The sequence below is a fragment of the Plodia interpunctella genome, chromosome 29 (genome assembly GCF_027563975.2).
Source record: "Plodia interpunctella isolate USDA-ARS_2022_Savannah chromosome 29, ilPloInte3.2, whole genome shotgun sequence".
In the NCBI taxonomy this organism is placed as follows: domain Eukaryota; kingdom Metazoa; phylum Arthropoda; class Insecta; order Lepidoptera; family Pyralidae; genus Plodia; species Plodia interpunctella.
In genome coordinates, this window is record NC_071322.1 from 1,666,710 (window position 1) to 1,680,793 (window position 14,084).

Here is a 14,084-nt window from a genome sequence, read left to right on the forward strand (position 1 = left end):
ATGCTTTATATGTTATTGTTTTATATATATAAGGGCTCATACCAGAATCAGCTCCACGTTGTTGTCCTTCAGTTTATCAAGGTACTCTATGGCTTGCGGAGTGAGAGTGTTGCTACAGCTGGCCTGGAGTCTCACCATGGACACCGGAGTGGGTTTTGTGGTCAAGTTGAATTCCGATGGACATGGGTATAGGTTCTCTAGCTTGGCTACTTCCACATTACCTGTAACAGAATTATTATTTAATATTCTACACTGTAAACTAGTTCTTTGCTAAAAATGACATTTTTGCCATAAGCTTTTATTGTTTTCAGAGATCTTATAGGCACCTATAATAGAATACAGGTTTTTCGCAAATCTCACGGGAACAATAATTTTATATGGGATGAAAGGTGCGCTATGTCCTTCTCCATACACTTAACTATATAAACCTATGCGAAATTCCAAAAGATTGGTTGAGTAGATAACGCGTGAAGAGAAACAAACATACTTTCGCATTTATAATATTAGTTGGGACGAAATATCGATAAACATTACATATTTTACATTACACTAAGATTCTTCGTAAAACATCGATGGATGCGGTCGATAGAACATTATACTAATGGTGGACTATGGGTTAGTTCCCATTTCTCCGTCGTCTTCTACTGCACCGTACAGCGCGTTGCCGCTTCGTTCTTTTCTCTATGTTTGACATTGACAACTGGATAGACACCCAAGTCTATCCAAGCGTTACAACTCACCAAAATCGATGTATTCAAGCAGATATTTGTTCTGTGCGACGTTGGTTCTCTTCACGAGCGCCCGGTAGAAGCAACCGTCAGTGAACTTTCCTATCACCACATCACCTTTCTTCGGCGGCTGGGTTAGGGGTGTCCCTGAAAGAAAATAAGGAAAAAAAATACAATCTTTAAAGAGTAGACTGCGGATTTTTGCTAACTGCATTTTTTTGACATTGTAATACGAAATGGTCAAGATTAAATGTTAAAAAGTGTTTATACTTTTAGTACTATAATTCAATAACGGATGTACCTACACTTTTGAAACTTTTTACGGATATATAAGGCATCAAGAAGGATCGAATACAATTTTCAGGGGACTTGTGCGATTTCTCATTTCGGCGCTGCGATTATTTCTGTTTTCCAAAAAAGTGTGATCACTTGTAAATTATAAGTATGTTTATAAATCTAATTATATGTGCCGTGAGCACAAATCAAGAGCTACTCGTGTATATTTAGTCTACATGCGTACTTGTAATGGTTTAAGAGAAACACGATTTTGCAAAACGTTACTCCAGCTAAAATCTCAATATTTCCATAACCTGAACACGCACAAATTTTATTTTCGCGGCACATTCCACGCACATAACCTGACTATGAACAAAATTTCTCTCTCCGATTATTAGTTTAAAATTTTCTTGCTATAACAACGGTACTCCAGCAGAAATCATTTTTTCCATTTAAAAAAATCTACGACAGGCACAAATGTTTTATGCCGGGCACATAGATAGCTGATTAGGCACTAATTATAGGTTCTATTCATATTTCTGTAGGAGATACTTTAGTGGGCCGCCGCCATACCACCTCACCCGACCGCCTCGCCCGCCTCCGCATTGAGTGTTTAATTATCCGATCTACCTCGACACCTGCGCCCATCGGGAACCTAACTTGTGGTGATCTGTGTCCAGACATGGGGACAGATTAATTTTTATGTGAAAGTATTTTTTTTTTAATACATTAAATACAAATCACACAGATTGAGCTAGCTAGCCCCAAAGTTCAAGACTTGTGTTATAGGATACTGACTCAACGATACTATAATAGATAAACATCCAAGACCCGGGCCAATCAGAAAAAGGTCATTTTCCATCATGACGCGACCGGGGATCGAACCCGGGACCTCTCAGTTCAGTGGCCAGAACCGTACCACTGCGCCACCGAGGTCGTCATAATAAAATAATAATTATTATCAAAACTCGTCGAGCTAACATCGCTGTTTATGTCAAATATACTGCGAGATTGCTGGAGTTTTAACTTTTAAAACCCCGTGTGGCAATACTAAAGATCGTGTGACAGAGGTTTCGCGCCAGACAGTATTATGAGCGCTGTTCGGGGATTGTCTTTACGTTAAGCATATATTTTGTGAACCACAAATAGAACAAGTTATTTTTAGACATAATCTACAATATAGTGATGTGACCTATCTGTGACTTTCCGTAAACACCTGAATCACACCAAACCCGTATATTCACCTCTAGCAGCACACAAGTACACATCCTGCAGGATCTGGTCCAGATCCCGGACGGCGGCAGTGTCGCTGGGCCGGACATAGGCTCTGTCCACAGCGGTGATGTCCGCCAGCAACACCTTGCTGTTGTGCGTCACGTCCGGCCGCGCCACTTCCGGTATCGCTGGCGTTTGCGACGCTGGTAATGGAGATCGAGTCAGTTTTAGGCGGGGTGGTCCAACCGCTCAGTGAACTGAGCAGTTCCTCCAGAGGAACCATTTTCTCTTTCACGGCTAAACCGCTGGATGGATTTTAATGAAATCTAATATGCATGTATAGCAAATTTTTGTATTAAAATCATGTTTGTTTTAAATATGCCCGTGAAGGAGTAACAAACATACACACATACATCTGCACAAACTTTCGCATCTAATATTAGTAGGATTTAATCTGTAATGGTGGTGTTATAAAGTAATTTTCAACAATTGTATTGTAATGAAACAAATTAAAATGAATATTTCCCAAAACAGACTTACCAGCGGCCGGTGGTGGGTATTCAACAACAGGCAGCCATCTTGAAACAATACCTTCCCCGACAGAAGCGCTAGTTTCAATATCCACTAGCGACACTTTGTGCCCGTCCGCTGTCTTGGCTAAGATGGTGCATTTCAGATTGTCACCGACCTATAAAATTATTTTATTTATATATTTTCATGGAAAATCTTAATTCAAGACAAAAACAATTACAAAAAGCCAATTACATGTTACTGACCAGAATGCAACATATTTAAACCATAGAGAAAAAGTATAAATTTCTTAGCGATAAGCATTTAATAATCAATAACAAACCACAAAGTCTCGAACTTACTCTGGGCGTAGTGAGCTACGCCCAGAGTAAGTTCGAGACTTGTGTCATGGGATACTAACTCAACGATACTATATTTTATAAGAAATACATATATAAACATCCACGACCCGGGCCAATAAGAAAAATATCATTTTCTATCATGACCCAACCGGGGATTGAACCCGGGAGCTCTCTGTTCAGGGAAAAGCACTTTACCACTTGTGCCAGCGACGTCGTCAAAATACTGCATCTAATTATTAAAGAATTGCCTTCCCAAATGACTTTAAATTACATTTTTTAAGCCTTAATTATTAATTTAAAAATATATAGTTTTTGACACAAGTTTGTATTGTCTGCATGGTTTATCATACAAACTTAGTTTAATACAACATTTCTACTTCGTGGCACAAATCAGTTGTCATGATTTGTTATCTCTTTCCAATGACTACCTTGATATTAGCCGCATCCAGCACGCAGCAAAACTCCGGTATATCTTCATATTTCCCCACCAGACGCTTGGTGGCGTCGCCCTTCTGTAGCTCTATGGTCTTGCTGGAGTCTATGAGTGCGGCCTTGTCTCTGCCTAGAGAACGGGCGCGGTACCAGGCGCCGTCTTCTGGACTGAGATAGGAGAACACGTCTCCTGGAGTTGGCCTGTCAATGAAAACAAAATGATTTAACATTCCTTCTTTCTTTTTATACAGATACTAACGGCATGTCCCGGCTTCGCTCGGGTATAAAAATAAGAAATTATACATCACCTAAATCTTCCTCAGGAGCCACACTAACATTGGAGAAAACCGCATGAAAATCCGTGCAGTAATTTTTGAGTTTATCGCGAACTGACAGGCTATGTTTTATAATATGTGACGATACTTACGTCAATTAACTATCTAATTTTGAAGTGTATGTATGGAATTTGGTGGGTATGTTTTGTAAACTTCTCTGAATGTCTACATATAATATGTTGCAATTTTTTTATTAAAAGTTAAATACAATAGACCAATGATTATAATTTTTAAAAGTTCTAGTTCATGTTAGTCTTTTCTTTATTATATTTTAATGTGTATAACTGGTTTTTTTTTTCGAGTTACGTAACTCTTGGCTCTGTCTACCCTGTAAGGTAGACGTATCTGTATAATTGATTGTAAGAAAAGTTCAATATAGTGATATCTTAGTGAATTTTCAAATTTTTGCTCTCCATATATCCCAAAGGTTTCCAAATAAGTGGTAAGGTCCCACATTGCATAACTTCAAATACTCACTGGAAAGTAGTATGGTCCTCCTCACATTCGGTGCCGTAGGGCCCGCACAACGCCTCGTATTCCTCGGAGAATTGGTCGTGCATGCACACGCAGACGAAGCCGCGGGCGTTGCTGGCGCACGATGTGGTCATCGCGTCTACTGAGATCAGGGCTACTGCGCCAATCGGCAGTAGCTCTAATATGTAGCTGTGAAAAAAACACACAGATGGAGCTAGCCACAAAGTAAGTTCCAGGTTTGTGTTATGGGATACTAACTCAAAGATACTATATTTTATAACAAATCCCAAATCCATATATAGATAAACATCCAAGACACGGGTCAATCAGAAAAAGATCATTTTCCATCATCACCCGACCGGGAATTAACCCGGGACCTCTCGGTTCAGAGGCAAGCACTTTACCACTGCGGCACCGAGGTCGTCAAAATATTCCTCAAGGCCACATCTTTTCAGAGTATAATCTAAACTTTTTTTGCGAAACTTACTTCTTCGGTACAATTTTTTTAGCAGGCGTCACATCTCCAACGTTGCCTGGTCTCTTGACGCTCGCGACGGTGTTCGTCACTGGTTTAGGCTCGGCCACTGGTTCGGGAATAGGTTTAATCACCGGCGCCGATTTCTGAACTATAGTTTGCTTTGGTTCGACAGCGGCTGAAAGAGAAATATGTAAATACATAAAGCTCAATTTTCAATGAATGTCTGGTTACCAGATGGCAGCACGAGCATTGCGGTAGAATAGAGTTGAATAGGAAGTATCGTAAGTCTTCCATAGCACAATGTAGTCACAGTTGACTAAATCGAAAATATTTTCTCTTTATCTAATGCTAGATTTTGCCCGCGACCACGCGCGCTTGAATTTTACGAAAGCCGAACACGATTTTCATACAAACTTTCACCCCCCATTATAGTTAGTTGGGGATTGATTTTTGAAAAAAAGTAACCTACGTTTGTACGGGGTTCTTTACATACAAGCATATCATTTTCATCAAAATCGGTCCAGTGGTTTAGCCGTGAAAGAGATAGAAAGACAGACTTTCGCATTTATAATCTTAGTATGGATATTGTCATAATCATATTTTATTTTCCGTTAAGTAATGAAATAAATTGATCCATCCCGAGATGAAAACACTTACTATTCCTATTGTCCCAGTTCTCCTTATTATTGGACTGCGGACGATCGAACTTGTTGTTGTTGTAACCGTTGTTGTCGCGGCTGTTGTTCGAATCGCGACTGTTGTTCAGGTCGCGGTTGTTGTTGAACGAGCGACCGCTGCGTCGGTTGTTGTTGTTACGTTGTTGAGGCTGTTTCGTGTGCCCCGGTGCAGTAAACACCTAGACACGGAATAAACATTGTTATATTGTTACTTAAGTATATAAAATTGATAGTGTTTGTCCTTCTATCACGTCCAAACGGAACAATGGATCGAGGTGATTATTGATGTGGGAAATTTTTTGACGTAGACAATAATCGGAACAGATTATCAGATGCAGTTCACCAAGTTTTGGTAGATTCGGCATAAATAGCTGGTTTTTCGTTTCGATAAAAAGAACTCTCATATTAACTACCCGTCCTGGTTTCGCTCAGATAAAATCAGTATTAAAAATACCCGCAAAATCCGTTGCGTATTTTTTAAGATCCATAAGCATACATACGGACAGACAAGACAGCGTGAAGCAACTTAGTAAAAACAAAGTAGCTATATATGTGATATTAATTAAAATGCCATATATACCTTATTATTCTGCCTATCAAAGCCGTCGTCTTGCTTCTCTTGCCTATTAGGCTCCTGCCTATCCTGCCTTTTGGTCTCTTGCCTTCCCTGCCTAACTGGTTCCTGGCACACCTTGGCCGGTGAATGAGGCCGGCGCAAAGGGGCGGGCGGAGGAATTCTAACAAAAAAAAAAAACATTTATATGATTTTTCTATGGTTTATACAGAAGTACCAAATACATACGAAGTGGCTAGTAATAGCTCGGATAGCTCCTTTATGCGAAGTTTCAAGTAGGTAACACTTCTAAAAAGTAATCATCAGTCCCGTCAATGTAACGAATAAGAAAACCTTACGGAGCAGCACCCTTGAGAAATGAACTTGAAACTTCCAATACAGGATTTACCCAACATACCATACTTTACCATTTCCTATGTATATAGGCATTTGTGGTCGTCCAAATCAAAAGGGACCGCGGCTGGCACTTGGTCTTTATTGCCGTTGTTCGAATACAAAACAACGGCAATAATGGCCTAAGTGCCATAAGGTCCCTTTGGATTTGGACGGCCACATTTTATAACACCTAAAACACCAATAGGGTATTTAATGACAATGAATATCGATCGGCAACGAATATGATGAATAAAATATCGATCAGACTGTTATTATAAAAACTACTTTTTAAGTCAATTGAGCTTACCTTAAACTTAAAATATTGGTGTTTTTTGTAATAAATCACTAATAAATAAATTTAATTTCCATGTTTATATAAGCACATCAGAAAGTACGCTACATTTGTTTCCAGATAACAACACAGAAGCCGCGGGCAACGCTGGTATTATGGTACTTACGATGGTTCCACAGCGTCGGCAGCATCCTGGACGTCACGGCCTGAGGCCAATCTGTATTAAAAATATTATAGATATAGTTTTTTAACAGTGGGTGAAATTGGGGTTGAAAGTTTGTATGTAATTTAGTTTCTTGTGACATGAAATTTAAGATAAAAATTTGTTTAGAAAGTTGAAATCTTGAAAGTCATCCCTATGTGGTTAAAATATGAGATGCAAGTTTATGTGAAACTTCGTCATGTTTGAAATAAGATACATAATATTTGTAATTTAAGTTTGTGGTTATTGAAAAAGGAAACGTTGGGAGAAGCGGTACGTGACACGTAGCGGGAAACGGGACGAGATACGAAATAGGATGGAACACGACTCAGGAATTGGGATAAGAAACTTTGCGGGAAACAGGACGGGACACATTGCAGGAAACGCAACAGGATATGTGAAATCTGAAATCACTATCCGTTATGTAGTGTGCATATAGGGAAGTGAAGTCACTAGCCTGGCTAGGTTGTGGCACACAGCCTGGTGCCTCGCGGTCCAATCGCGGCGCTGGCACCGCGCTGAGCAGTACGGCGTGACGCCGCATCGCGAACAGAACGCGTCCGCGTCGTCGCCGCACGACACGCATGCGCGCGAACCCAAGCGCTGAAGCGCGGGAATTTTTAGCTGCGTCCAATGTTTTCATATGTTTGTGTTTATTTCATTATAACAATTTCTAATATAGTAAAAGCTTGTTAGCTATAAAAATATAGGCTACTTTAAACATATTTAAATAATAACTTTCAAACATAAGATATAACATAATTTACATAATATAAGTCTGTACACGATGGAGATGTGAGATTAATTGATTTTCAATTTTATGATTGTGTACATTAACAAAACAGTTTTTCTGGAGCATAATTCGATAATGTGTGATCGTATGTATTAATCGCATTCAATTAAATAATTATTTTTTACTATGTATTGATGCTATGTATTTTTCGACTGTTCGTGCGAGTATTTGTTAGTTAAATTAAACATAACACTGTGTCCATTTGGCAAATATACTTGTCTTTTATTGTTATAAGTTCCTACTTTAAAAAGTGGTGTGATTTTATTTAGTGCAACGCCACAGCATGTTTGAAATGTTAAAATAAACTCTGATACTACAAAGCAAAAGCAATGAAGCATTAAATTATATACACATGTAATTCTAAAGCACAGATAGAGATGAAGATTGAATAGTGATGGACAGTTGGTTTCTCGGTTTTGACGCAGAACTTCTCTTTCGTAAAATATTTTCAACTGAATTCGAAAAATTGAGACGTTTTAATTGCAAAATCAGGCAAGTAGAAGATACAAATACAGTCGCTAATGTCCAATAGATTCGACCAGGAATTGAAAAAAAAATATGGGTCAGATATCTTTATCATTCTGTAATTTGACGTTTTTCGCGAGAGACAGACATTCTGCGCCAAGACAGTTTTAATTTGGTTTTTGGAATACAAAAAATAAAGATCACCCATTGTTTCTAGAGGTTAAAAATACAAAAAGAAAAATAACTAGTTTACTTTAACCATTTTGGAAGAATATATATTAATACCTTAAAAAATTTTTACTCGAAAAATTAATAATAGATATATGAGGTCTGTGACTGTACACAAAATAAAAAGCTTTACCCGTTTTGTCTGTTAAAATTTTCAAAAGTACGGCGGCGCTCTGCGTGGATACACCAGCCAGTATGTGTTTCTTTATTTTGTATAGATGACAGATGATAAATAATACAACAATTTCAAATAAGTCTCTGTCTTTATACTATCTTTAGGTAATGCCAAAATATCTGAAGGAATCTGAATATCAGTGTCAAAATCAAACTAAAATCAAGTATTACATAAATTTAATTAAAATTAAAAATTACATTATACGAATAGAAATACGACTAATACAAATTAGGACATAACACAACACATATTAAAAAATACTTACCCTAAAAACTAATGTAAATATCTAAAAACTAACATAATAACAAATATTAAATGCATAGTGGTGGGACAACACAACTATTCAATAATTAATGACGTCAGTCATACAAAAGGGTTTGCTCATTTTGTATGGATGGACCAATGGCTACATTTCGAATTTTCGCGGTCATTCTCACAACAACAGTTATTGTGGAGCACATACAGATAAACTATGTCAAAGCTATCTGGCATTTTATTTCTCGCAACCAAGGACTTTAAATCAATGGAGTAATACTCATTTCACATTGTTTTGTTATTACTTCGAAATGACGCCAACTTTATCCAAACCCCTTTTGTTTTTTTTTTTTATTTTTATGATGACTATGGACAGTCCGAACTTTCAGCATTAATAGTAGAAAAATATTACATGCAATTTTTCTTTAGAAAGAAGGAAATTCTGATCAGACTGAAAAAAATTAACTGATTCGGATTATATGTTAATACACACAACACAAAAATAACACTATCAATCACTTATTAAAGTGACCAACTAACATTCCACAATTCATTATAAAATCAACGGTTTCACAGCCTTAAGAGTTTACAAATTTAAAATAGGAACTTCAGTTTCTCGCCACCAATCGTCGAATCAAATTGCTTGCCCTTAATAACAGACACAGATTGTCTATCCACGATGATAGTGAATCTACCATTTGAGGGGTACTCGCCGTCAGTATATACTTCCCACAACTCGGTATTCAAGCCAGGATTTTTATCCTCAAGTAAGTCAAAAATAACGTTCAAGTCATCCTCATTTTCGGGCAATATATTCGTTGGCACTCTCAAGAAAATTTTATGATTTTGTTTCTCTGGTAACACTGTTTCGATGCTCTTTGGTGATTCTTTCTCTATTATCACAGGGTCCATGTCATTTTGTATTGGATACGACGTGTCTGTGTACTTGGCTTCCTTGTCCACTGTTCGTGGTGAATTTTTATTTAAATCTAGTTCATCTTCTGTCCATTGCATCTTGAAGTCGTCATTATTGTCGACGTTGGACACTTTTTCTTTGCTCTGTCGTTTCGCGTACGTCTTAGTCAGTTCCTCCAGACTGGATTTGGGTTTGAGTAAAGATTGTAAGTGTCCCAATTTGAAATCAACAACGCTCGATCCAATATATTTATTGAAACTCGGACTGGTTATAACTTGAGCGGACAACTTGTCAATCTGTAGGACTGCATCCAATTTTGTCTTAGTTCGAACTGTACTGATTTTCCTCCAAAATTTAGTTCGCAATCTAGGATTTTGTTTCTGTAACAAATCTATGACTTCATCGGTACCTCTTTCTGTTTTGACGACCATACTTATAATGCCAACAGCTCCTCTGAATTCCGTCGCCTTCAAGCTCGTGTGGAGCATCTTATTGACGATAACGAGAGATTGCTCCAGCCACTGCCTCGATGCTTTATCTTGACAAATAATGAATATTACACCGTCGAATAAATACATATCGTGAAATCTGGGTATTTGGTTCTCAGATTGTGTTTCTGAAGATTCGTGAACAATATCTTCTAAAGTTCTCTTAATGGAACGGAAAAGTACCTCATCGACCCTCGCTTCTGGATAATTTGACGGGCCTACGTAGAGTTTTAAGTCATCTGCTATTAAATCCGAATAGTGATTAGTTCTTATGCGAGTCAGGGGCGCGTTAGAGATTTCCGGATCAATAGGGATATACATTTTTTTACAAATCTCTTTCTTTTGATTGTCCGGTTCAGTTGTTTGGTCTTTATTGCTATCTTCAAAGCTGACGTCACGTTTCTGTCTGTCGATAATCCTAAACGTTAGTTTTTCTCCTTCATAAACAGGATCAAAGTCGGGACTCTTTATGACTTCTAAGGAGTCTCGATCGACACCGAATTGGCGTTTTTGTTTACCAGCAACGTCAGAGTAGTACTTCCAGCAGTCTGGCTTCAATCCTGGATATTTTGCTTGCAATTTAAGCAAGATCTCTAACGATTCAACGTGGGCTTTTTCTTTCGGCAACCGCATCACTATCCTAGTATACCTAACTAAATTTTTGATATCTCTAAACGTGAGTTTCAAACCAGTGGAATGTATAAACTTTGGCATTACTTCAGTTAAATAGTCTTTAGTTTCTAAACTATCACAAATGTATATCACAGCGCCGTTAGATAGATATACGTCTTGGAATTTTGGAATGATGAGATTGGTGAAACGCTGTTGCTTCATGTCTTTGTGCAAATATTCTTTGAACAAATGTTTGAGCCTTCTAATATGTGTCCCTTCCAGCTTATTTTGAGGATATCCATCAAGTGTTATTGCTACTTTGAGTTCGTTTTCTACGTGGAGATAATTTGTGCGCCTGTGATATGCGATTCCTCTATTGCTATCAATGTTCAGATTACTATTTCTACTGATCAAATTGTCATTGCTTTCAATTACAGACTCAGTCTTATCAGATGCAGCGGCGCAATGCACAGATTCATTGATTTCGTTAACTGATGTGCATGGCTCCTCTATTTTATAGTCTTTTTCATTCTCCTGATCACTGTTGTACACATTAGTTTCATCCGACCATACAATCACTTCATTCTTCTCGCCAATGTATTTGACATCTTTAAGTTTTTTCAATATATCACTTTGTAAAGAGCTTTCTAGTTCATTTTTGACCTCGTCATTAATATCAGCCTCCGCTATCTGTTCCACTATTTCTGGTTCGTCATCCTGTTTCTCGGTAAAGTCTACACACGTTTCCTTTTCATACTCTTGAACATCTTTCTCTTTCAAACTGACTTCAGATAAAATTCTAGGAGTGTTCTCAGCAGACTTAATTTCCTCCAACAATTTCACACGAGATGCGACGCTCGACAAGTCTTCATCGAGATCAGACAACAAACATTCATAATATATTTCCGTATAACCAGTCAGTTCAAAGTCCATTTGGCCGTAGTCAATGACATTCTTAAAATTCGGCCCACGGATAATTTCTCCGGACACCCTATCTATTAAGAAGGAGGTAGTTTCGACATTCTCGCAAATCTTTTGAGAGTAAATCTTCCACATGCTAGTTCTCAGAGTCGGATTGAAATATTGTAGCAGTTTGAATGCGTCCCTAGCTGTCGCCGGCCAGCACGTCATTGGAATTTTGAGCACGGCCAAACACAACCTTTTCACTTTAGCTTTCAAAAGAATCAGATTCGTGCACATGCGCTCTTGTAAACCTGGATTCACTCTTACCATCCAATTTCTAGTTTCCACATCTTTACAAACGCACACAATAGCACCCCGATTCAGGTAATAATCTAAAAACACTGGGACCTTCTTTAAGAGACCAGCCTTCAGCTGCATGTCTATGACGTCTGTGAGACACCGTTGGAACATTTCCATTTGACGCAAACGCATCTTCGACTTCGGGTAGCCTGCTAAAGCTATAACGATCTTTAACGCGTCCTCTACAATGTCCATATAATCGGAGTTCCTCAACTGAATAAGCCTGTTCGTTTCGTCTACCTCATCGTCATTGTCACTGTAAAAGTCTCCATACAACATATCATACGTAACCTCACTCCTGTTTCCTACCAACTTGTTATCTTCGAATTTCTTATGAACACCGTCTGATCGTTTGCTAACAGTGTCTGTGAATTTGCTGGTCTTAACGCTAGTGATAGTCGCTTTGCTTTCAGCGAATTTGCTAGAATAATCAGACTTTTTGCTGGTGTTTTTCGAGTGTTTGCTATTGGACTTATCTGGTGAATCCTTATACGTTTGGTCTTTCTGGCTGTCTTCTGAACAGAGAACGCAAGTAGATGGAGTGGAGCTTCCTTCCGAACCTTCGTCCCAGGACTTGAGCTTGGTTTTGCAGGAGCATAACGTATCTCTTTCATTCTGCCGAAGAACATTTCGGTATCAGATGACGTCTATGGGTTAGGGCTGCCAGTTATTGCCAAATGTTTCAGTTTCAGTTCTTGTTTTTGTCTGGCAACCCTATGATGGATGAAGGCGTGGGTATGATGAAGCTTCTTGCTGCAGCCAAGCAAACATGCAAGATAGTACATGTTCACGCAGAGGCTAGTATTTTCCATTTACAACAAAAGCCTATATAAAACTTTTCATGTAAACCGAGTCAAAAAGTTTGCTTCTTGTGACTTTTACTACGAAATCGAGCGCAGATTCAATAACATGCACATTTACAATACCACGCGATAAATATTATAAAACGTTTTCTAAATGAAAATAAGCTAATAACGCTTTCTAAGACTTGATGTGATATATTTGTCGTACGGTACTGTAAATTATTTTCAGTACCTTTAGTGAAGAGGTTTTACATCACTACTCTTATATTTTAAATGCGAAAATGTGTATGTATATCTGTCTGTAATTTCAGTTTTCACGTGATAACGGCTGAACCGATTTTGATATAGATTAGACCTTGAAAATGCAAAATTGGACCTATTCAACTTTAGTGGAATTCAACATACGTGGAATTAACATTTCTGGAATTCCACATAATGGTCCGGAAGGATAATTTTCAGACAAAATTGGCAACCAAAACAATATAAAGACTCATTTAAACTGTAATGTAATACTTTTCCATAGCTCTCTGACGTTTTGATCCGAACATTATTTTCATTTCCTGCCTATTATATTTTTTACAAGAGTTTAGAATTTTCCTCGCGATAATATCCTTCACCGAAAGCGAACGGCGATCGACACAGAAACAAATGGAGGAGTTATATTAAAGAACATAGATAAGGTTACAAGAGACAGACATGAGACCTGCTGGATAGAGACCACTCAATACTCAATACATTACGTATCGTATAAGTATAAGAACAATTGTTTCTATATGAGAGCAGAACGACCGTTGCGTGGAGGAGAACGCGTGGCTTTTATCCGTCTCTTTCACAAATCTTACATGTGATTGAAATAGATGACCCGCGACGACATAGATACATCTCTCTCACAAGTAAATTTGTGTCTGAGAAGGAAAAGACGAGAGGAGCATACGTAACTCGATACAGCATTCTCTCTAAAAACCGCCACACAATAAAACCAGAGGGGTACCTTGTGTATCGTTTTGTAATTAGTATGCTATTTGATACTGGCTGTACACTATCACTATGACAGCGATACAAAAAGCACGTCTCCGGTTTGAGTGTGTGTGTGTGTGTGGCTTTAACCCAAGATACCATGAATATAAACTGACCACCACTACTTCAATCAACCTCC

General features: G+C 38.2%; 1 protein-coding gene across 3 annotated transcripts in view; it reads right to left on the reverse strand.

Annotated features, from left to right (window-relative positions):
- The window catches only part of LOC128682009 (uncharacterized), a 35,182-nt gene that overhangs the window by 13,543 nt on the left and 7,555 nt on the right, over positions 1-14,084 (reverse strand). For 2 of the 3 annotated variants that reach the window (XM_053766431.1, XM_053766432.1), the window contains one exon: positions 8,753-12,740. In XM_053766431.1, coding sequence (XP_053622406.1) covers positions 9,441-12,740 — 3,300 coding nt within the window. In that variant the 3' untranslated portion in view covers positions 8,753-9,440. Of the gene's footprint in view, positions 1-42; positions 222-740; positions 876-2,248; positions 2,423-2,759; positions 2,908-3,519; positions 3,725-4,335; positions 4,522-4,819; positions 4,986-5,467; positions 5,667-6,067; positions 6,225-6,894; positions 6,946-7,387; positions 7,555-8,752; positions 12,741-14,084 lie in introns of those variants that run through there. The other variant, XM_053766433.1, reaches the window with a different exon arrangement.